This window comes from Amblyomma americanum, chromosome 2 (assembly GCF_052857255.1).
Source record: "Amblyomma americanum isolate KBUSLIRL-KWMA chromosome 2, ASM5285725v1, whole genome shotgun sequence".
Classification (NCBI taxonomy): Eukaryota; Metazoa; Arthropoda; class Arachnida; order Ixodida; family Ixodidae; genus Amblyomma; species Amblyomma americanum.
In genome coordinates, this window is record NC_135498.1 from 94,114,887 (window position 1) to 94,139,344 (window position 24,458).

Genomic DNA, 24,458 nt, shown 5'->3' on the forward strand with positions numbered 1-24,458 from the left:
GGCTTAATTGGAGAGGCATGGGAGAGGCCCTTGCCCTGCAGTGGTCGGTGTCAAGCTGCTGATGACGTTGATAAAATGAAAGCTCATCGGGCTTTTTTTCTCTCAATATGCACCGATAAACAGCTCGTGCGTTTGTTAGCTTTTAAGTCATTCGGCCGCCTCTGTTTAAGTGGACAGAAATAGCATCATGCAGTGGTCGCCGCTGATTTTTTAGCGATAGCTACATTGCGCTAGCATGGACGAAGATGGAGGAACACCCAGCGAAATGGAGCGGCGAAAGACTTACTTTGCAATTCGACTGAGCAAGTTCCACTCGGCCAGCTGTAGCTATCGCGTCACTCCAGGTTTAACCAGAGCTAAAACACAGCCGTTTTTTTCAATGCGATATCTTTATAGAAGCCTCATCAGGAAGAAAATGAGTCGTCGGAAGATGGATTCACTGATTGGGTGGAGGAGACTGGAGTCACCCATTAGCTGGAAGGGACATCACCAGGTCGGAAGTGACGTCACTTCAGGTAAACGCATCAACAGCTTTTTATGCTATCGCAATGGCAATGTAAATTTACTGAGATGTCTCTGTGAATTTTTTTCTATGCGTCGTGGATGCAAGTCGTGAGTTGTTCACTATATGCTCCGTGCCCAAGTATGCCATTAATTAATTGAAAAAAAACCTGCCTTCAATCTGCCTATTTGTATTGCTATGCTAACGTAGTCAACGCCTCCTGGTTGCGTGTCGTGCAGCTACCAGACGAGACACTTCTGGTCGGGGCTCATTATGGTTCCAGTCTTGCAACCGAATGCGCTCGAGAACCTCTCGAAGTTCATCAGGGGAATCAGAGTCCTGCGGAAAAGAAGACGGGAAAGTTAAGGGAATCAATGAATGAACTATCGAACAAATAAACAAGTGAGAAGGCGTATAATTTAAACTTCGACTTTTGTGAAAAGAAATCTTTGTTTTGAGTGCACACAGAGGCATGGCATGCATCTATCGCATTCAGAGGACACGGGGTTTAAGTAAACGCCGCCATTATACGTACCGCCATTTATGATCTTCCGTTACCCAGACCAGTGCGTGCTCACTTTGAATGCAGGTTTGCAAGTCTTTTTTAAGGGCTCAGACAACCGGCCCTTGCGTACGTCATTAACGAAACTAGCTTTCATTTTTGACTAAGCACACTATTCAGGATACCGTGGTCTGCAAAAAGCATCCCCCCCCCCCCCCTCAATGGAGGCCGCTCTGCGAGCTGCTCAACCAGCTGGCCAAAGCATGGCTAGTTGACAGAGCTCTCTCCGTGAGGCCCAGGCCCACAGACTCTTGGAGAAGTTGAAGCCCAACGTTGAGGACCTTAAGTTTTTTTTCTGAAAATGAAGTTCCTCCTCCTCCTTCCCCCCAGACTGCCCCCTCCAAGAGTTATCCATGAATCCGTCTCTCCATAGAAGCCCCAAGGGAAAGAACAACGCCAGCAGACATACGCCGGCCTAGATGTTGAAGCGGGAATTTTAGAAGGCGCCCACAAATTGGCTACCGCGCATTACACCGGCTAAGCCTGTTCGAAATCCTAGCTGGTGGCATGCGCCCTCAAGGCGAAGATCAACCTGCGCCACAAACATACGCCATGACCTGGAAGCAGTCCGCCTCCTATAGTGGCAACTTCCATGCGCTGTTTCTGGGCTCATCGCAGTTGTGGTGAGCACTAGTATACGGTCCTATGTAAAGAGCATGTTGTAGGGTCCTGCACTATGTCAATGTCCATGTGACAGTGTGTCACTTAGTGGCGTGCCTCCTTACCTGAAGCGATTGGGTGCCTGCTCTCTTGGGCGCAGGAAATGGTAAATGGAATGCTTGCGCGTTACTTCGCACCTGGACTGCGGGCGGAAAGAAAACGAAAGAAAACACCACAAGGTTATTCTGCATGATTCGAGACCCTTTTCTGCTTTGTGTGGGCACAGTATGAACCCATCAAAAATGAGAAGTGTAGTGTGATTAGTTAAGAAAAGCACACGGAAAAAGGGTTCTAGAATACGCGCGTTCTGTAAGAGGGAAATGGAAATGTCAGAAAAAATTGACCGATATATTTCTCCTCATCGGGGTGAAGAAAGGTTAGGGGTATTTCTGCTGGCCCTAGACCTCTGCTCTTTCTCCATAAAGCGGCCACAATGGAATATGAAGGCTGACCAGGCCCACTCTAATCCCAGGACCACCCACAAAGACCTGACCATTTGTGTAACACCATCATTTGCCACCCCGTCCAGAGAGAAGTTGGACTATAGCTCCAAAGCAGCTTGAAGCAACAAAAAGATCCATTCAGCTCACAGCGATCATTGCCTTTGTACAACGTTAGCGGTATGGTCGAGTTTCTCATAGACAGCGCCGCCGCTGTAGTGCGTAGTGATCGTAAAGTTCTCGGGAGCAATGTGGCCCGGCGGAGAAGGCGCAGACAAGGGAGAAGCAAGACAGAGAACAAATGATAGAACGTCCGTCTGTCTGTTCGTCTGTCCGTCCTGTCCGTCCTGTCCGTCCGTCCGTCCTGTCCGTCCGTCCGTCCGTCCGTCCGTCCGTCCGTCCGTCCGTCCGTCCGTCCGTCCGTCCGTCCGTCCGTCCGTCCGTCCGTCCGTCCGTCCGTCCGTCCGTCCGTCCGTCCGTCCGTCCGTCCGTCCGTCCGTCCGTCCGTCCGTCCGTCTGTCTGTCTGTCTGTCTGTCTGTCTGTCTGTCTGTCTGTCTGTCTGTCTGTCTGTCTGTCTGTCTGTCTGTCTGTCTGTCTGTCTGTCTGTCTGTCTGTCTGTCTGTCTGTCTGTCTGTCTGTCTGTCTGTCTGTCTGTCTGTCTGTCTGTCTGTCTGTCTGTCTGTCTGTCTGTCTGTCTGTCTGTCTGTCTGTCTGTCTGTCTGTCTGTCTGTCTGTCTGTCTGTCTGTCTGTCTGTCTGTCTGTCTGTCTGTCTGTCTGTCTGTCCGTCCGTCCGTCCGTCCGTCCGTCCGTCCGTCCGTCCGTCCGTCCGTCCGTCCGTCCGTCCGTCCGTCCGTCCGTCCGTCCGTCCGTCCGTCCGTCCGTCCGTCCGTCCGTCCGTCCGTCCGTCCGTCCGTCCGTCCGTCCGTCCGTCCGTCCGTCCGTCCGTCCGTCCGTCCGTCCGTCCGTCCGTCCGTCCGTCCGTCTGTCTGTCTGTCTGTCTGTCTGTCTGTCTGTCTGTCTGTCTGTCTGTCTGTCTGTCTGTCTGTCTGTCTGTCCGTCCGTCCGTCCGTCCGTCCGTCCGTCCGTCCGTCCGTCCGTCCGTCCGTCTGTCTGTCTGTCTGTCTGTCTGTCTGTCTGTCTGTCTGTCTGTCTGCCGTATGTCTGTCTGTCTGTCTCTGTCTGTCGGCTACCTATGGCAACGTGGCCTAGGTACGCTTTGGAACGGACATTCTCATTACACTGGGGTTCTTACAGTTCTCGTGGACACTCCGCTCAGGGTAAGGGGAGAAATTCTGGAAGTATATACATTTTTTCTCTGAACTGTTTAGCCATTTTCTTGGTGCTTGCACCGACATTAGCTGCTACAAACGCCGCATTGGGGAGGGGTTATCAGGGTTCAAGTGGTCTTAGAACCCATATACATAATATGCTATACAGGCTGTTCAGATTTAAGTGATGAGGATGCTTTAAAAAGGAAGCAAATGAGGGCAAAAACGTGCAAGCCTGCCGAGGGGACATGTGAGGATATATTGATTGTTATAGGTGGAATCTTACAACGCATGAAACATTTGTGCCGGTAAAAACTTCCCGTTGAAAAATGCGCGTCTTCAGAACTTCTGGGTGTGCAGACCTGACCAAGTGGCGCGACATTGCGCCCTTAGTAAGTGTAAGCCGCATACGAGGCGTGTTCAACAAGTTTTGTATCTAGCTTCGGCTGTTACTTCTCTAAGTTATGGAAATACTTTCAAATTAATATGGCCTCTTTCTCAGACGCTCGTCCTCTTCTGAAGCAGTCTCCGCTATAGCGGCGGTTCTTTGTAGCCCCCGACGGATAGTCTCCGTGTGACATCGTGTACGAGAATTCGAGCGGCAGCTGCTGACGACGACAACGGCACAATGCAGCGTGTTTTGCCTAGACGCGAAGTGCAAACCCTGAAGATGGTCCTTCATTTTGAAAAAAACCACAAAGGTGTCGATAACGCGAGGTCCGGGCTACAGGAGTTGGTGAATGGAAACTGCCGCTCCTCGTTCTTCTACCGAAGAGCGTCGCCGGTGAAGAGCGTCACCGAATGTATCAAAACATGCAACGCTCCTCGGGAAGAGGTCAGCTCAAATTTTCATTCAAAGGATTATCTCTCAATCCCATCGCTTAATGACAAAGCTATAGAGTCTCGAGGAGAGAAAACTTGTCGAAGCCACTTCATTTCCCAGCGTTTGAACCAACGCTGCAACAGCAGGAAATTGAAAATTGGTTTGGGGGAAAGAAAATGGCGCAGTATCTGCCTCACTTATATAGGCGGACACATGAACCGCGCCGTAAGCGAAGGGATGAAGAAGGGAGTGAAAGACAGGAAGAAACAGATGCCGTTATGGAGGGCTCCGGAATAATTTCGACTACCTAGGGATCTTTAACGTGCACTGACATCGCACAGCACACGGATGCCTTTTTCTTTTCGCCTCCATCGAAACGCGGCCGCTGCGGTCGGGCTCGAACCCGGGAACTCCGGATCAGTAGCGGGCCAAAATTAACCTTGGTCACTTGGAACCGTAAGGAGCTCTAAGGGCGCAATAAAGATGTTGTTAGATGGAAACCACTGTTTCGTTTTTGGTTTGCAAAACGCGAAGCGTCTTGCGTCGTCCTATAGGGTCACGTACCAGGGCGTAAGCGATGAAGAAGATCTGCTCCATGCTTCGGGGCTCTGTGCCAGGTATGGTGTACAGTGAGTAACGCTCCTCGTACTTCATCTGGTACACACGGAACGCCTGGGTTTGGTGACACAAATAAACAAAGCGAAGACGAATTAATGGTTGTTTAACAAGTCTGGCAGCTGCGTCCCCCCACGCTCACTAAGGCAGTCCGTGCTTGTACTACCTTAAAGGCCAGTCTGATGCCCGCATTGTCGGACACCCCGGTCTCCCTCGTGGCGTTTATGTCGAGCTGAAAGCAAAAAAAAAGGATGGAAGAATATCAGCACAACATGAAGGTTTTTGCTGCCCAGCACTTTTCACTACAATGACAAAGTATGTCCGAGAAGCCGAGCTCATCGTTAAGCAATGGCTCATGAATCTCTATGCGATTAATTTGAGTCGACACTAACGTTAGTAGACGCTTATTAGTGCCTCGGCAAGGAATGACTTCTGTGTTCTTGATTTACCACACCAGGAGTTGTTGATCTACAAAGAAAGGGATGTTGTTCAAACGCGCGACGATGTACGCTACAGGTTATGTTGCACACTACGCCGCTCAAATGACAAAAGAACGTGACTTCAGGCCGACGTGCGGGGATAACAGTGCGCACGGACGACTAGACGGCGACGACTACATTGAAATACCACTTGAACGAACTTCTGCGGATTATGAGGAAGTGTTCGTTTAAGTGAAAGTTGATTTTATCGAGATGAATTAACACGCAAACACTGTCTTGAATCGAGGTATATTTCTAGAACACGAATTGTTCCAAAGCACTTATTTCGCAACGTACAAAACTCTATAGCGATGCCCGGACGAAGACAAGTCCTCTCGTCGAAGCGTTGCAAAGCCACCCTGAAGCTTACCCTCCCTTGTTCACTTTGTGATTATCAAGAACCATCTGACCGACCTCTCCCTATGCCATGCACTACGGATGTAGTACTTGACAGTCTTGATACTTGGCGATCGGTAATTTGCAGTTTTGGTCGCGTGCAGTAATTTTCTGCTGCAGTTTTCTGTCCACCTTCACCAACTTCGTGTTTTTATGCACCTTTTGGAAACAATCGTCCAATGAATGGCAAACACTTTAGAATTGTATATATACATTAATGATTTTGTAGCTGAAGTGAGGTAAGTGCTCTAGCGAATACGTTCATCTACTCGTCAAGCTAGAATGCAGCTGCGTTGCCGCAGCAGACTGGAGCAGACATGGAGCCCCAAAGCTTTGCAAGCCAAAGTACGGCGCTGTGAAGTTTCATGAACTCCGCAGTTTCGGAATATTGCGGGTTAAGATTGCTACATGTCTATTGAAATGAACGATTCTGACCCGAAAGCAGTATGTTATTAGTGCTTCCAAATGATCAGTGCTCGCTGGACCAAAAGTTGCGGTGCGCTGAAATTAGTTTCCACGGCTACAACAGGGATTCGGCAGCTGATTTCGTTAAAGTTCGTTAAACAGAAAAAGTTGGTTGAAGTGACGTTCATTTCGGTGTTAGTTCACTGGACTAGGCGAATGCTTTTTTCTCCGCTGCAGCAACATCCCATAAGCAATTCGGGTGTACAAGCGAGTAATAATTAAGTACGTTCTTAATATTATTTACAGTACATACTGGGTGTGCGAAGACGAAATCAAGGTTGTACGCAGGTGCTTGATTCTGTTTCCTCGAATACAGAGCGTAATGCATAATGGAATAATTGATAGGCGGATTAGGCCGTACCCCTTTCAAACGGGGGAGGGGGGACATATCAGTAATCGAGCCCCAGTGTGGCATCCAGGACGACGATTTCGCGGTCTTGTTCGCGCCTTATGCAACCCACAGCGGCGACAACCCCAACATGCAATAATCACATTCCTAACGCTTCCAGCTCGTGAAGAAGCACTAGCGAAGTTTTTTCTTTCTGTTGGACCAGACTGCTTCCCTCGTAGGCATGCGTCGATGTGCGATCAATGGATGCTACGCCAGAGAACGGCTGCGGTGCGTACGTTCTGCCCGGTGATGGGGTCGGTGAAGGCGTCGTACTGCTCCAGCAGGCAGCGTACGCCCGGCGAGTATTTGCGGCGCGTATCGCGAGACCACCACTCGGAGAGCTTGCCGTACTCGTCGTACAGAGACCCTGGCCAGAAGAGAAAAAGAAGGGAGGAGGTTTGAAAAGAGGAGGAGGAGGTAAAACAAGTTAGAAGCTAATGCGTTATTGAGAGGAGCTCATTGCAATACGCATGTGCTGCCTGCGCCATATGAAACCCTTCAAGCCAATTCTTCCCGTGAACTGAAATCTGGGCATCGGTGAAACCAGGGCTTCCGACGTAATCTTTATTCTGATGGTCATGGCTGCTTTCAAAATCTTGGAGCTAGGTTTCTGGCTCATAACATATAGAGCAAGAGCAGGGCATAGCGTTGATAGAACTGAATCTCCACTAGCTGCATTTTGTCTGTTGGACACGGAAAATAGCAAAACAAAAGAATGAAGACTGCTCTGTCGGGCATGTGAGTCACGAACCTTCTAAAGAAAAACCTCTGTGGTAAACGAGCGCTTTCGCACATGCTCGCTGATACCGTACCAATGTGCCAGTCACCAAAGGTGCGAGTTTCGACTGATCACCTTTGAGCGGGCCTTCGAATTGCGTCTAGTTCCGCTCCCTCCTTTTCATTTTACCGCTTTCAGTTAGACGGCATTGCAGAAGGGAACAAAACAGGAATAAATCAAGCGACCAGTATCATTTTCCCACCTTGCTCTCCGAAGCCGTAGACTATTTGCTGGGCCAGTATAGTCCCCAGGGCGCCGAAGTTAATTGGCCTGCGTGGAGTGACAAAGGGGATGTGTCCGTCACTGAGTCAAACTGGTAAGTTCCATCTATAATGTGCGAAGCGAGCAATCGCAAAAGCGATCATTCGACGAATCGAAGTGTCAACAATGCTTAAGTGCACACTGAAGACCGTAAGCACAGAATACAGGAACCCGAGTATACCACAGCACGATACTTACAGCGTTTCACGGGCCCCGTTATCGAAATGAGCTGAGAGCCGCGGCCTGCGGCACTGACCGTTGTAATAAATCACTAGGTAGAGATCCTCGTGACCAGCCGTGGTGAATTGCGATATGGTGTTGTGCTGCTCAATACCAGTTTGCAGAAAAGGCCGAGCAACATTATGATGGAAGCCGAAATCAAAGACGCCTGTGTATTTACACTTGCGTAAATGATGGAATCGTAGAGGGTCGCATCTAATGAAGAACGCTAAACTACGATCCCCATTACAGATCTCGGTGCAGCGCTTGGAGATAAATAAAAATATATTTGTGCTACAAGCAACTTGCCGTGGCTAAATATGAAGGGATACTAAAGGTCAAGTGCAAAACTAAACAATTTCTTATCGTTTGTCTATCAAGCTGGCGAAGAATTTGACTAAAGACATCTGAAGAAGACACCACTGCGGTGCCAAGCTTACGGCGGCATGTCGACGAGAAAAAACGGGAACTGGATGTACTCGAGTGGCAGCACTGAAAAAAAATATAGTTCGCTTTTACAGTTGGTGATCCGACCAGATGTGTTCGACAAACAAGCAAATGCAAAAAGAGCGAATTCATTCATTCATTCACCCTAGATTCGTTCGTAGAGCAGCCGAGTGACTTAAGTCTCTAACTGTTCGATTCCGCTGCACTGCGTCATTCTCGAAATGAAATGAGGCTCGCTTTTAACTGCCGTAGCCTACGTTAATTTAATACCTTGGCTAATTCCACCACTAGATCAGTGTTTAGTTGTATGCATCTGTATACATTGACACTTAAGAGGAATCATACAGGGAAAGCAGTCTTTGCACACTATAAAATGTGGAGCGTTTCGTTTAGTCAACAAGTATGCACATCAAGCGCAAATTGTTGATACGGATTTGTGCACACTGTTTTGTAGGTGCTTATCTAAAGAGGGCGTTATATTTGCACCAGATTTCCAAAAAGAAAACAGTAAACGAATGCCCTTGAAGACATCTGCCTACCCATTTAATCTACTCTATCTTTAAAACAGAAAAAAAGGAAGCTGAAATCGTTGCCAGCGCGAAAGTTTGGAGAAACTTCGGTGCAGTGGAATTGTGAATAAAGGAGTGCTGCACTCACTGAGAATGCATGACGAAGCCACTTGACGAGCGTTTTACATTTTTTTAGAGCCACGAAAAGCAGTCATAACACTTATGTATATTATGTACGAGTATATTAGACAAAACGGGCTCAGACACGTTAGTGCAAACGCCTTTATTCCTTCCCTAATCGCATATGACTTGGCACATGATTACGAAATACAGAGTTTAGGGCATGGGGCATGGTTCGCAGGAAAACCGTATCAAGCGATTGGTGGCTTCTAAAAGGTGTAACGGGCCCTTAGGTGGGGCACCACACCTTGCCGCCAATCAGGCTGCCCGCTACCGGGGGTTAGTTGGCGTAGCTCCTCTCCATCGTACCTCTCATACAATTTTCGTAATAAGAACCGCATGCGCGAAAATTTTCCGCATACACACATTAGATGTTTTTTTAAATGTAATAAAGACGGCTGAGAGTACTGCGTATTGCGATGGAAGGCTAGGCCTAGACGCTTTTCAAGAAAGGCTAGGCCCAAACGGGAAGACGACCGTGCCTGGTGTTTATTCTATTGGCGAACCCGAGGCGCGTGCCAGAGGTGGAGCACTGGGGTGTTCGCGATGGTATGTACAAGTGAAAGATGATGATCTATGGAAGGCTCCTACAATGTGTATTTCTCAATTTACAGCTTTGGTCAAACTTAAAGGGGCTGCGAAACACCGCTTGAATGGATGCCGGTTACGCTTCAGATGGATTATTTATGTCACACATATGCTGACTCAAAACAATTACGAGAATCGATGCATAGGAACGGGAGTTATTCAATGAAGAAATTTCAAAATACAAGCAAAAAAAGGCTGCCCTCAACTCGATTTTCGCGCAGCTTCCCATTCCGATTACACCCTCCCAATGACGACACCACGTGCGACCAATCAATATAGGCTATCATAGCACGTGGCGGAAGTTTGCACTCCATGGTTGCCTGTTCTCTGTAACTCGTTCATACCAAGGCTGGCAGCGCCGTTTGTATGGTTACAACAACCATGTGAACGCCCAGCTGACCCAGCGATGCTTCACCGTCACGTCGATGGCGCAGAAGGGAACACTCATCAGTGACGCTCCCTTACTCATGAATCCGAACTCGAGCGCGAGAAACTGCGACGGTGACAGCCAGCGCAAGATATCGGACACATTTAGCATAGCGCGTACCGCTACTGCTTACCGCCAACCATCGCCCCTAGCGCACTGGTTGGCCACGGCGAGCAAGGAGAGCGCGCTGTTGTTGGGAACGTGGCGCCATCTGGCGCCACCGCCCGGTGATCCTCCACAAGCTGACGATGCGCGCTGCCTGCTAAATGTGAAACGAACGCATCCTTCCTTGGGACCGAAACGAATGCTTATAGAGTGCAATGGCTCGATCGGATCGATTCCGCAAAGCCGCTCTCAGATAGAGAGTAGCCATAAGTGTTTAGTGCTAGGTCATAGGATGTTTACAGAGAGGCGCAAAGTCCTTAGATGCGAAAAGTAGCCAGTGCCTCTGGTGGTGTGTTTTTGTTTTACTTGATTTACAGTGCTTTTATCTAGAGCAAACAAGTTGGTTTTGTTAATGTAATATATTAAACACAAAAACTTGACAAAACGTATCTCTAGTTATTAACGCAATTTGCAGTAAATTTACTCTTAGTCCAATCATCAAGCTCGCTCTAAGTGATGTCATATCCGTTGATAAAAACCGCCACTGGAAGGGGACACCATCAGCGCCACAAATTTGATTTTTGCGAGCTAATTAAAATATTAAAAACCACAGTATACGCGGTACAACCGACGCTAATAGCATCACTATAACTCATTCTATGCAACCAACAGGCAAAACAATGCACTGAAAATGTGTTTCGGGGCCCCTTTAAGGGAGGTAGGAAGACCATTTGGTTTTTTGTGAGGTTCAAAACTGCCGCAAGCGCCAGTTCTGCTGCTGAAGAGCAAGCCCCATGGACTGCAGACTTTTGACCGAAGCTCTATAGACGTGTACTTCTACATCAGCATGCATGCACAGTGTTGGTCAAAAGTCTTCAGGCCAAAGGCTTTTTGCTTGTGCTGCATAACTGAGCCACCACGGCGCCATTAAAGACCGAAGGGCCTCAAAATGCTAGAAGGTTTCTTCTCTCGGTAGAGAAGCTTGCGCTTGACGTGTACTTTGAATGCTCCGAGTAGCGGATCATTTAAGGGACATTCATTCAACTACAGTGAATGCAATGCCCTGAAGAGTTTTCGTGGGGGGTGTACAATCAATAATATCAGTCTCACACTGTACACACAAATAAAATAGCAGTGATCAAGCAGTCTTATTCAGGAGAGCTCAGCATTCACGGAACATGTGGAGTCACTCACACAGGTAGTTTCCGACTAAGCTGTAGTGCATTGTCGATGTGGGATCAGACGGAAGCCACCTGAAATAAGATTTAGACAAAGAAAAGCGTCATGAAGATAACCTACATTTCGTAGGATGTAGCAAGCTACTCTGAGTCAAGCCACTCGCACACTGCAGCACACAGTTTCGTTATCGATCAGACGAGTTATATTTGGATGAAACCAAGCAAAGGGGATGCAAAGTTCTCTCTGTGGATGAGTGCAGTAACATCAGCGTTCTGTCTGTGGTTGGACACAGTAATCTAAAAAGCCAAGACAACGATGAAGGCCTTCACACTTGCTTCCACATCGTCATTGAAGCCACTCTGCTAAACTGAGAGCCGTAGTGGCATCTTGTGTGCTCGCTGTATGCCATCTCCGCTGAAATTGCAGGTTTTATTACACCAATGAAATCCATCACCGACATACTTGAGTCACGTACGTACGCGTAAGTTCACAACTTTTAAATCACATAAAATAATGTAACATAAACATCTTTTTCCGAATATATGGAGGATTTGATGAGCCCGCGGGCATAAAACGATAAGCTCTGTGGAGTGCCTCACCATTGGCCGTGCTAGTTTGATACAGGAAAACCTTAACCAGCCTCTGCAGAGTGTCGCGTTCACTAGTGATTTGCTGATTGCAAGATGTCTAGACTGAAATTGATATGGGGTTTAGTCATACGTACCCGAAATCCTGAGCTCTCTTGGATTGTCTCAGTCGACCGTAGAGGATGCGGTAGTAAATCCTCTTCGCGTGAAGAACGCTTTCAAAGAAGTCTTCCTTTCTGAGGTCAGGAAGCTGCAAAAGCAAAGAGAGATGCAAGTTAAATGAGTGACATCGCGGAAGTCGAGTCACTGCAACTCGTTGCCCAATCACTGCCTACAGAAGATCCTAGCATAGATTAGCGGCAGAAAGAACCGACGGGTGAAGACTGTGGTCACTCGGCTGTAAGATGCACTGTTATAGGTATTAGAAGCATTGTGCATGAACATCATCTGTGAACATTTATCATATCATCATCCTCATGAAATTTCGACCGCCTTCATCATGTGGAGCGCCTAATTCTTGAAAGCTGCATTAAAGCCTGCTCCGGAGGCCCTCCGTCTGACAAGTAGTGGAGGTCTGTCGCGATCTTTCAGTTTAGTCCTTCCTCCTCCCTCGTGGAGCTTTGTTCAAGTCGCCTTATGGTCAACCCATCTATATTAATGTGTTCAGGAAGCACAACCCCCGGTACTGCTTCGCCACCTCCACCATTTCTGCAGCTATCGCCACCGGCATACTCCCTCCAGGCCTCACTATTTCCACCGGCATCAGCTGCATTAGCTGCAGGAGCTGTAGGAGCTGACAGTTTCCCTGGCGATGACATGGAAGAATCGCTCCAGTGAGCAAGATTATGTCCGGCTTCCCGGCCCTAGATCGATGTGCAGTGCCTGCAGACATTTTCCTGCATGCTTGCATGAGCTTCTGTAGGTCCTGGTTGCAAGATGCTTCCATGACGGCCGACATTTCAACTGAACCGAAGTCTTTTCATCATTGTCATCTACCAAGGCTATTTATAGACACTTATAATATTAGTATAAAGCAAACATCACTGTGTCTGATTGTGCGCGTGTTTTAGCTACGAGCCTACTTACACTCATCTTGCACAAACACGCGAAGCTTAATTTGTGTATTAACGCGATAGCGTTAAAGGTGCCGTTGTCCAGAAAATCCGGTGGCGGCATTTTCGGCGTTGGTATCGGCGTTGTGAGAGAAAAATTACGGCCATATGGCTCTCGAAGGGGGTCCCCAGAGAGCAACCTAGGACACAGGTGGGCAATCTAGGTCACGCGACCTTGCGGCATCATCACAATCTGCCCACCGTGGCAGGCGGGAGTTAAATTAATGATTGGTCGCTCGAGAAGAGCAACCTGCGCCACACAAGGCCCACCTCTGAGAGCATCTGCCGTCGCAGGGCACTGGGGCATCGCTTAACCGCTGCACAACTGCGCCATCAGCGGTATAGGGACTCCCAGGGATGTATGAATTTAAAGTAGAGAATTACCTTCTGCATATGTGGGAACTAACTCATTACGCCATCGTGTCATAACCTTAAGGCGGAGCATAAGTGTTCCCTCCAGTTTTTGTTTGTTCGCAAGTTAACTCGCAATTTTGACTCACTTCTTTGTAGTATTCATCCAAATCGCGATCGCTTCTTATCCATGGCGGGAATCCAATGTTCAGTTGAAGGCGAGAGAGCTGGAATTAACCACCAAATAAAAAGGACGCAGGCAGTACACAATATAAACTGAATGTTAGACCGTCAATTTCACATACGCATGCAACATATCTGTCAAAGTGCGGTATGATGGGTTTCAGCGCACAAAACAAGGATTGATTGATTGATTGATTGATTTATTGATCTTTGTTGCTTTACAATTGTACGCAAACACTGCTCGGACCCATAGCCAACGGCTAGTAACGGGTCCAATAGAGAAAATGTATACAAGCATGCAGGCAACAATATACCAAAATAAAGTAAGCAAGTTAGTAAAAAAAAAGGCTATACATCACTCTCAACACTTGTAAGAGCATCAACAAAAGAAACACATATATTACAGATTATATAAACTAAAAACTTACAGATCAAACAAAACGCATAGAACTTACACAAAAATTAAGGCATCACAAAAAGCTAGAGGAAAATAGTTGTTAACTATTTACAAAACATCACAAGGGTGCAACACACGAGAGGAGGATAAAATGATTTCAGTGCACACTTTTAATCACAAAACACTTTTAGAATAGACGCAAATTTATAAATCTATAAATAAATCAAGGTATCAGGTTTCTGCTACATGCAAATAATATCAGACGACTAGAAAAAAAAAAGAATGAAAGTATGAATTCAAAGTGTGTCATTCTTTATAAGGTAATAATTTTTTATTCCAATGGAAAAGTTGTAGGCAGTCTTTAGGTCATGATGAAGAAGATAAACGTGCGTTTTCCGAGAACTGGACATAAGAAAGCATTTATTATTTGGACTTACGAGGAAACTACGGGCACGTTATAATAACTGATGATATAATTATTCCAGGTTAAATTAATTCTTCAAGCCAGGAACATGCACCAGTTCTGCAGCATCACTGAAATAGCCGCGATTGCTGATTCCCTCAGCTTTAAGGCGGCTTCAAAAAACTTAGAATTAAAAGTGGTGTTGCCTTATCGCCCTCCTGCTCGGAAACTTGTGGCTCTGACATTCTGGCATTTACATAGCAGTTCACAGCGAAAAGACATCGTCTTACAGTGGTAAGGCCGGAGTCTTAAGATTGTAGGTCTTGCAATGCCCTTCGATGCCGGCAAATCTCGCAGCCAAATATTCTCACGTAATCGAAAAATTTAACCGACAAACTGAGCGGGACGTACTCGTGAACAAGTTAGTGAAAGGAATTGGCTCGTCCTGCTCTACGCATAGCAACGGGGGAGGTGCCCACCTTGACCATCGCCCGCTCCTTAGTTTCCGGGTCCATCCAGTTATTCAGGTCGATGAGGACGTTGAACGCCTGCCGCAGTTCCTCGGCCATGTCGTAAACCTAAGAAAGAAGAAAATGGAATGAGGAAATTCGCCGATCTTGAAAGTCAGGCAGGTAAAATAACAATAGCCAATCGTGTGGCCTACAGAGATTGCGAGCTAGAAAGGTTAATTTTATCAGGATGAAGATCTCTTTAACCTACGGTTTATACGGTTTGGAATTCACAGAGTTTCATTCGAAAACCTTTGAAACTTCTCTTTGAAAATTTTACGCACCCGCTATGTAATCAGGGATCCACGTAAACGAGCGCAATTACACCGCAGAGGTGGTCTAGTGGTAAAGCATCCGCCTCCCATGCGAGAGGTGCGAGCTTCGATCCCCAATGACGCCGGGTACCCACCGTTGATACAATGGGTACAAGCTTTCCCCTGGTCTGATGCTCGGCTTATTTAGGGTGAAATGCTTGGGAAATGGGTCTCTGACTCCACATTGAGCAAAACTTAAACACCGCGTGGCATGAAGCTCTTTGGTCGCAGATGCCCTTGCGCCATCTCGTACATAACGTCTCGTGCATAACGGGTTCACACACCTGACCGCACAGCCTGCGGGACCAGTTATTCCCCTCTATGTAATTTTAAAACCGTAAATTACTTTCTGCTTCTCACGCACTCACAGGAGCCCCTGTGTAGCCCATTTAGAACGCGTAGATGTCAATTTAGAAAACTATCTTCTGCGCTCATTAAGATGGCTTTACCCGCATTGTCTACTAAGGTTCCACTCGCGGCACACTATATCCCGGCAGTGTAACCTAAACCGAACAAGTAGCGCGTCCATACGGGGACGCAATGAAGCGGAGCACCCACCGCCCTGTATCGGTTTCCCGCCTTGGTGACGCGCCGGTCGTAGTAGAGCCTGCCTACGGCGAAGTTGAGCAGGCGCATGGTGAGGCGCACACACTCTCGCGGAACCTCGGTGGGCTCCAGAAGCAGGTAGCGGTAGTGGTCGAACCGGAAGCGCGCCTGCCGGAAGCGGCCCATGGTGTGCTGGCCCAAGGACTCCACGACGCGCCAGCCCAGATAGTTGGCCACCATCGAGCTGCGTGGCAACGGCAAGGACGTCGACGTACTTGGTTGCAAAGCCACTCTAAGAGGCCTTGCAGACCGAACAAGTCGGCCGTAAATCAAGAACAGCCGGTGCCTCCTGCAGTCGGATACAACTCTACAACGAAGTGCCAAATGCTCCCTTAAAGTAGGCCTGCTCCAGATAATGGCGTCGACAAATTGTGATGACGTCGGGGTCACACTAGCACCAGCTAGTGTGACATCGCAGATGCCTGGCAGGTGCAAGGGCATTAGCCCCGATTAACCAGATTAACCGCGACGAACGTCATGACGGTTGGACGAAGCCATTACCTGAATGAGGGCCCCTTTTAAAAGATATTTGCCGCTTAGTTCTTCATTTGCATCCTACTATACAAGATACTTGTCGTGACTTGTCGCCTGCTGTCAAATGCCATCATACACGGGGCGGCCGTTTCGTGAAGCTACTCTTCGAAGCAGCTTTTTAGCGTCTATTCCTTTTCTTATATCAAAGGAGCTAAGGCGTTGTTATTACTCTGCGGCCACTTAGCCCCACCGACACAAACCTAGGACACAGACGAATTGACTTATCCAGATCGATCAGGTACTGGGCTAACATACGTACCGAATTACATACATGCGCAGTTCGGAACGAAAACGTGACACAATATATGAAGGTGAAGCGATAGGGGCGCTTTGAGAGAGGAAATGTTCCCGAGGATGCTTTGGCATCCTTGAAGCGCTGCCAAGCAATCCATGCATTGGACACCGTAGTATAGATAACCAATGCTATTTAGCATAAAACGAGAGAATCCCGCCGAAAAATATGTACTTGTTTCATATCACAGGTTCTGAGCTCTATGGTCACTATTTATGCCACATATGACGCCTAGATGACTGATTTCATTGCACGAACGTGCTTACACGTTCACACTGACCGACTACTTTGAGCTAATGGGGCCGTGCCTGGGATGCTGGCTAACTTGTCTACACCCTCTCCTCTGAGTAAGTCTTGAAGAACTATACGTATTGTGCGCAAACATCTATAGAGTGATGTATGAGTAGGTCTTAACGGTTACTTTAACGGAGACAGGTTTTTCGTGCGCCAGAACCGTGTGGCGTTGTGGGGAAACCTTCAAAGACGACTGAAATGATTGGCCGAATTTAAAGACCATGTCGTTAGGGCAGTGAGAGACGCTGCAGACACTTCAGCGGAGTAAGGAATAATTAATGGCCTTCACGGACGCTTCTGTCGAGTGGGAGGCAGGCGTGGTGCATTATTTTACCTGGACACCCCCTTGAGCAGCCTGGAGAGCTTCTTGAGGTACATGGGGTGTGTGACGACCACGTGGTCGTTGAGGTCCATCGACACGCCCACGTCGCGCAGAACGAGGTTGAGGAAGTACGTCCACCGAACCTACGCAACAGAGGATGTTTGCACAAAGCAATCTAGCGTGCATCGCTGGGACTTATCATTTACGGTACCATAGAGAGTTCTAGCTCCTGTGTCTCTGCAATATCGCTGGCGCGATAGCCCGAGAGCCTCGCAAATTTCTTCTGAATGGCTGTACTTCATCTCAGGATGTTTGAAACAAAACAAAAAGTGGGCTTAATTCCATGTTTTCGCATTTTAAATTCAATGGCGTTTTTTAACGAAGCTTTGTACGTTTCCGTGGCATGCATGTGTTGCACGGACGACTGGCGTTATCTTACATTCAGCGTCGCTCAATAAACAAATGTCGCTAAATGGGCGTCCTAAGATACTCGATGCAAATGTTTGCCTTACAAAAAATTAATTTAAAAGCGTACGTGAATACCATGCTTTAGATTTGAAACAGGCATCCAAATAAAGAAGTCATATTACAACAGTTTAACACGAGTAGCAGGTAAAGATTGCGCGGACCTGCAGAAAATTTAGTCCCACCGATATCACATACGGAGCCAATTTTTGCCACTAAGAATCAGAACCAGTTTATTGGAACAAAAACAGAAAATATAAGGTCGATTTTCCACTACCGTCCAAGTTACATCTTAAATGTATGTTGAAGGTACATCGTTTTAACCATTTCACGGTGGGCGTAGGGTGCCTTTAACCTTGTTGCCAGCGGTTGTTCAAAACTTGCCTAAACTGACCTCAGGAATGGCGCCCTCGAGCGTCCGCAAAGCCATCAGGTTGTAGACTCTCCTCGGGTTGTGCGCTACGACCTCCGGCTCCGATATCTACGAAGGCAAACATCAGCACAGCGTTAAAAATTCTCGTAAAGATGCATGGCCAGAACGCCCAGAGGAGCTGGATGGCCAAACGCAAGTACAAATTTTGGAAGACTCAGTCGCTATTAGCTCGTGCGCTAGCGCACCCATTCTCGTGTTTCTCTGTAGTTTCGAGCAGTTACTCTTGAACGCGTGAAAAGCTTGCAGAAAAATTGCGTATTAAAAAATAAACTGAGCGATTTACCGCACTGTATTGCTTCCTAATCTGAACTTTCCCTCGCCTGTCACAAATTGAAAATTCCTCAATTCATTTCGTGAGGTAATTTACTTCGTTTTTATACTCCTGCTTCCTTCACAAATCGGCCAAAGCACTGTTGTCTCACCTCCGTGCTGACAACGTAACTGTTATCTTTAACACCGTAGTCTATGTTGCGTTGGTACAACCTGCATAAACCGAGCTCACCATAATGCGTTTGATTAATACGGATTGTTGGCGGAAGGGGGGTGGGGGTGATTATCTCGAGGCATCAGGGCCGACTTTACTCGTAGCTCAGGCCTCGCGCTTTTTTAAACAGTGGCACAGCTCTTCGAAACAAGCATGTCATAGTACAAATGCCACCTCTGCTTCGAAGTCTCTGCGACTGAAATTTCATCGACATGGCTAGCGACTAACAGGGCTTACAGTTGAGACCGCGTATATAACAATGCCTGCTTCATGAGCAAAAGGTCACGCAAACTGGGAGCTGCTAAAAAATGAAAATAAACAATTTCATCGCTGCCAACGCTACCGCGCCAAAATTAAGTTACTGCCTGCAGGATAGACGATGTCTCCTTCTGAGTGGCCCAGGGGTCGTGAGGCGTAAGATGACTCATGGAGGGCGTTGGTGGGCGAAGAAGAGAGGAAGGGCGAGGCGGGACAGCTCAAAGTGATAGGGCCGACTCACGGCTGCCAGCTTGGCCTCGAAGATGACGATCTCGTTGACCAGGTCGGCGGCCGCCACGTTGGAGCCCATGAGCAGCGCGCAGCGGTACATGTACAGCTTGTAGCGGTGAAGGATGCGGAAGAAGGGCGACCGGTAGCGGCCTCGCAGCACCATGGGCTCCACGCCGTACGACGGCTGCCCGATCTGCGCACGTGCGCGGGAAACGGAAGCTCAGGCGGTGCGCTAGGAGTGCGTTGCGTCCCTACTTGTCGCGGCGTCTGGCGGCGGAAAAAGCAGTCAGCAACACGCCTTTGCTGAGTCTCTCTGGGCACCTGTTCCTAGTTCGCGGCGGTTGCACATTTCAAGGCCCGTTTAATGACCCGTTGTCTGTCGCTCTTGACGCAAAGAGCTTTGCGAGAAGCTCTTTTTCTGCGCCACCAGGAGCCGCGCCTATATGCGGGCCTGTTCCTCATGTGATTTAAGAGATTTAGCATAGCGCGATGCGCTTGCATGGGAAGACGCTGCGTGCGCGCAGATCATCCAGAGGGCGCGAGATGATGACAGGTGCCAGCCAGCTGCGCGCGTGCGCTTACTGCGTCGGGACCAATCAACACGTGCGCACTGGAGCGTGATCGACAGCGGTAGCGGCCGTGAATCGCGCTATGCTAAATCTCTCTCCTATCTCTTCGTGCATTAACGATCAACCTCATGGCTCCCAACGGCTCGGCATCTTTGCTTTGTGACAGCGGATCGTTACGCCTTGCATGAGCTCATTACTATGCCGAGAAGAAATTCAGAAACAACAAGTTTTCGCTCTAGACCGAAGGCTGAAAGAGAAATTTAAGGTGGCTTGCTTGTACGTACCAGAACGATTGTGCAAGGCGCCGAACATGTAATCTGGGGACCTCCTCTTGCACTCGAGTTACCGCGATGCCATGCCAACATTTTATTCACACAATTCGCACTCTCCGGCAGTTGTGTCATAAATGCATCTCCGTACGTGTTTTTCTCACCAGGATGTCTCTGCCGTGTACTCACGGCGCCCGCGAAGCATCTGCGACCAATCGACGCGACAGCGGCCAGTGAGGAGGAGGAATGCAGTGCTGCTCACGTAGACCAGGTAGCGGTCGCTGTCGTAGTAGTCCAGGCCCACGCGCACGGAGACAATGGCGTCCAGGCCCAGCTCCCGGATGACGTTGCCCAGGATCAGGTAGGTGGGGAACTTGGCCGTCCGGTTCAGGAGAGGCCACCGCGGAAGGCCCACGTACGACAGCAGCTCCTCCAGTGGCCGCGTGCCCTTGCTGTTGCGCAGGTCTACGGAAACACACGCAATCGATGGCCTTAATAATTTAGTGGACTGGACTGCAAGAGAAGGTGAACGCAGTAGAGGGTAGCGGGCAGTGAGGTGGGTATGTGAGTTTAGAAAATCTGCGGGGATAAGGGACCTTTTTTAAGTAACGCACCACTGTAGCGGCCACCAAGCGAAGCACGTTTGTCGGGTCGGGTCAAAAAAAGCTCTCTCGCATTATTTCTGCCAAAGTTCCTTTACAATAGTGGCACTATTTTTTGGGCAGTAGTTAATAGAAGCGAAGGCTTTGCCTAGCCAGAGCAGATTGGGGCAAGTCGTCTGGGGACACACCTTTCGCGCTCCACTTCCGACTAACGAAGGCTGGTGAGCCTGACCGCATCTTCTCAGGCTCTGAATCGGTGCGTGCGGGGACCATGCGTGCTTCTGCGAGGGCCTAGAAGATGCTAGCACTGCACCTAATTATGAATACACAGTTCATCCGTTCAAAAAAAGGAAATTAGTTCGTGGACGAACGCGTGCAGCGAACTCCTCCCCATTTTCGCCTGCCGTAGTGGGCAAAAACGGCTGACGAGGCTTGGCCCATGTGCAGGACGGTACTAAAAAGAGGGTCATTAGCCTTAGTCCTGCAGTGAACGTGACGTGACTGGGTTGACTATGACGTTAACGATAATGATGAATACGCGGGTACTGAGATAGCCCTCCCCATCTGCAGCTGTTTTATGTTGTCTGGCCTGCCTGCCATGAATGCGCAAAATCTTGTTGCTTAACGCAGCAGGAATAGAGCGCCCGTTTGAAAGCATAGGTTGGTATTCATGACACAAAAAAAAGTGATTTACTTCGCAGAATGGCCGCCCGAGAAGGATGCTGCTCCCTCTCCCGTTATCCTAGTGCAGGAAAAGAACGTTTTTTTTTATAATGGGGAGATGTTCTGAAATATGTACATGTTCAGGGGAGAGCGCCGATACGTGCCCGGTTTTGACTATAATGGTACATGCAACATTGCGTTTGTACGATCTTTCCAGAGAAATCTTGACAGAAATTCAAAGAAAAAAATACGACAAATATTTAAACGCAAACTGTATTTATAGATAGAGCACCTCAATAATTTTTAGCGGTCCCGCGCGCGAACCAATTCCGGAACTAGTCAAAGCGATTTTTTTTCGCAAGAATAGACACGTAACCTGCATTCCATGTTCCCTTTCAGTTATTCTCCGAGCGATCGACCCTGCTGTCATCTTATGAGTCGGATAAAAGGAAGCATCGAGTGTTATAGTGAGAGTTTTATAGTAGCTTCCGAAGATCGCTGTCACAAATGCGCCCACCAAGCTGCGCACTTTTTTATTTCAGCAACGTAGAAAAAATAATATACAATAAAAATTTGCCACGTAACTTTCGCCGCATGCGATAGCAGGAGCTAAGCTGCGTTTCCTGCAGCTGGCAGTTAACCCTGTCCTGTGCCAGCTGCGGGGATAAGGTGGCCGCAGCAGCCACATGGCAGGGTGAGTTGGAGATGTATAGGCAAGGAAGGCATTTGCCCTGCAGTGGACGCACTCAGGCTGATGATGAGCATGATGAAGGTCGCCACAGACTCACCGACATTGAGGCAGGACTGGAAGAGTGCGGCAGCCTTCTGCGTCGCAGTCTGGTCTCGGTACGTTACCACGGTGTTGTTAAGGATCTCTGCACGGAACCAGCAAGTCTCCATATAAGAGGCAGCAATTTCGCTCGAGGTCCTTCTACAACCGCTCATTTCAAACACCGAGGAGGAGGAGCCATTCGTGAGGAAAGAACACTTAAACTCCCGTGCGACGTAATAACTCACCACATTATTAGAGCGCTGTACAGCATAGCGCGATCTGCGATCCGCTTCCGTGATCTGTTTCCGCGGGGAGCCACTGCTCATGTCGAGGCTGTGGTTCCAAGCAGGGGCTGCTCACCAGTTCCTAGCTCGGGCAGGCGGCCCCGACGTGCTCGCGCCGCAAGAGCCCTCCACTCCCCTCACCCTACCCAGCTACGCGCCCATCGTCCCCTTTTCTCCTACACCCCCTCGGGTTGCATTTCTTGTATGCCGTGCGCTCACTATCTCTCACCCCTTAGACGTCCCCGAAATAGATCATCTCCTCATCGAACTCGTGCCGCAGCGCACTCAGGATACTAGTCTCTTCATCCTCAACGTATACAGCCACCCGAAGTGCCTGCGGCACGACTTCGACCGACTATTCACGCTTGCTAAGCGAGCCGCATACAAATGCCCCCTTCAGATTGTAGGGGACTTCAACGCCCCGCACACGGCCTGGGGCTACACAGCCGACACACCCATGGGGCGCAGGGTATGGCTCGCAGCTCAGCAGACTGGCTTCTCCTCACAGACCCCACCACCCCTACTCGAACCGGGAACAGCGTCTGCGCAGACACTACTCCTGACCTCACCTTCACCCACCGCCTCCCTCACGCTGCGTGGTGTAACACCCAGAAAAATTTGGGTAGTGATCACTGCACTATCGAGATTCTCCTACAAGCAGGCCCAACACGTAGACCCTCTCATGATGCTACCATCACGAAGTGGGACTTGTTCCGCACCTCCCGAGCAGCCCGCACTATACACACCATCTCAGGCATAGCCACTTGGTGCGACCAACTCCAGCGTGACGTCCGCGCCGTGAGTCGCCAACTCCCAGAGGACTGCCCTGAAGACGCGATGGATTCCCATCTCCTGCACCTATGGGACGCCAAGGCGGGCCTCGAACGGAGATGGCAGCGTCAGCGCTGGAATAGAACACTCAGACGCCGACTGGCCCGGTTCAACAAGGAGATTGAGACACATGCTGCAACTCTGTCTCGCCAAAGTTGGGAACCTCTCTGTAAAAAGCTGGACGGCAACATGAGCATGCCCCAGACCTGCAACCTATTCCACCATCTCATTGATTCGACTCAGTCCAAGACACACCAGAAACACAACCTCATAAAGCTCATACTCACATCCGATGCCTCCCCGCAGGAACTTCTCGAAGAGCTTCGTGAACTCTTCCCGGCATATCCCTCCGCAGACCACCCTGACTACACAGGCTCTCCCAACGACCTTCTCGACCAACCGATCACCGAGGCGGAAGTGAGGGCAGAACTTCGGCGACTCAACGCGTCCTCAGCTCCTGGCCCCGACGGAGTGTACAACAAGGCTCTCCGCAACGTCGATTGCCCCTCCGTCAAAGCCCTAACCGACTACTTCAACGAATGCTGGCTGCGCGGCTCCCTCCAACCTCAGTGGAAAGACGCCAAAGTAGCCTTTATTCCCAAATCCGGCAAACTACTTCTCCCCGCTAACCTCCGTCCCATCTCTCTTACTTAGTGTGTGGGGAGCTCATGGAGCGCGTTCTCCAGACCCAGCTCAGCCGGTATTTGGAGAACAACAACCTTATGCCTTCGTGCATGTTTGGTTTCCGCCCGGGCTTGTCCACCCAGAACGTCTTTCTACAGCAAAAGCGCCACATCCTTGACTCCCCCAGCGGGTGACACCAAGGCTATCCTTGGCGTCGACCTAACAAAAGCTTTCGATAACGTTACCCACGCAGCCATCCAAGAGGGCCTCCACGCCCTAGGCGTAGGCCCGCGGATGTACAATTACGTCCGCGATTTCCTCTCCGAACGAACAGCCACACTCACCATGGGCGACCACCGGCTGCCCGATGTCTCACTGGGAGCACGGGGAACCCCTCAGGGTGATGTACCGTCTCCTATCCTCTTTGATATAGCCCTTCTCCAACTCCCCCACCAACTCGCCCAAATACCCGACATACATTTCAGCCTCTATGCTGACGACATCACTATCTGGGCTAATCGAGGCAGTGATGCCGACATGGAACACAACCTACAGTCGGCCCTCAACATCATCGACTCATACGCTCGCGCGCGCGGCCTAGCCTTCTCCTCTTCTAAATCAGAACTCTTCTTCTACCGCCCCAGGCCGCACGACTCCTCCAACCCTCCCATCTCACTCACTCTAGGAAACCACCCCATTCCCCTGGTCTCCATGATTCGCATCCTGGGCCTCGTCCTTCACTCCCACGGCGCGCATGGCAACGCCATCCCAAC

General features: G+C 49.2%; 1 protein-coding gene across 1 annotated transcript in view; it reads right to left on the minus strand.

The window, feature by feature from the left end:
- Positions 1–738: 738 nt before the first annotated feature.
- The window catches only part of LOC144118824 (neprilysin-1-like), a 29,206-nt gene continuing 5,486 nt past the window's right edge, over positions 739–24,458 (minus strand). The window contains exons 4-19 of the mRNA XM_077651626.1: positions 21,963–22,049; positions 20,172–20,374; positions 19,082–19,264; positions 18,060–18,146; positions 17,213–17,343; positions 15,711–15,942; positions 14,809–14,907; positions 13,496–13,573; positions 12,021–12,133; positions 11,312–11,370; positions 8,302–8,353; positions 7,584–7,651; positions 6,840–6,970; positions 5,039–5,104; positions 1,790–1,866; positions 739–841 (exon numbers count right to left, since the gene is read on the minus strand). Coding sequence (XP_077507752.1) covers positions 742–841; positions 1,790–1,866; positions 5,039–5,104; positions 6,840–6,970; positions 7,584–7,651; positions 8,302–8,353; positions 11,312–11,370; positions 12,021–12,133; positions 13,496–13,573; positions 14,809–14,907; positions 15,711–15,942; positions 17,213–17,343; positions 18,060–18,146; positions 19,082–19,264; positions 20,172–20,374; positions 21,963–22,049 — 1,766 coding nt within the window. The 3' untranslated portion in view covers positions 739–741. The remainder of the gene's footprint in view (positions 842–1,789; positions 1,867–5,038; positions 5,105–6,839; positions 6,971–7,583; positions 7,652–8,301; positions 8,354–11,311; positions 11,371–12,020; positions 12,134–13,495; positions 13,574–14,808; positions 14,908–15,710; positions 15,943–17,212; positions 17,344–18,059; positions 18,147–19,081; positions 19,265–20,171; positions 20,375–21,962; positions 22,050–24,458) is intronic.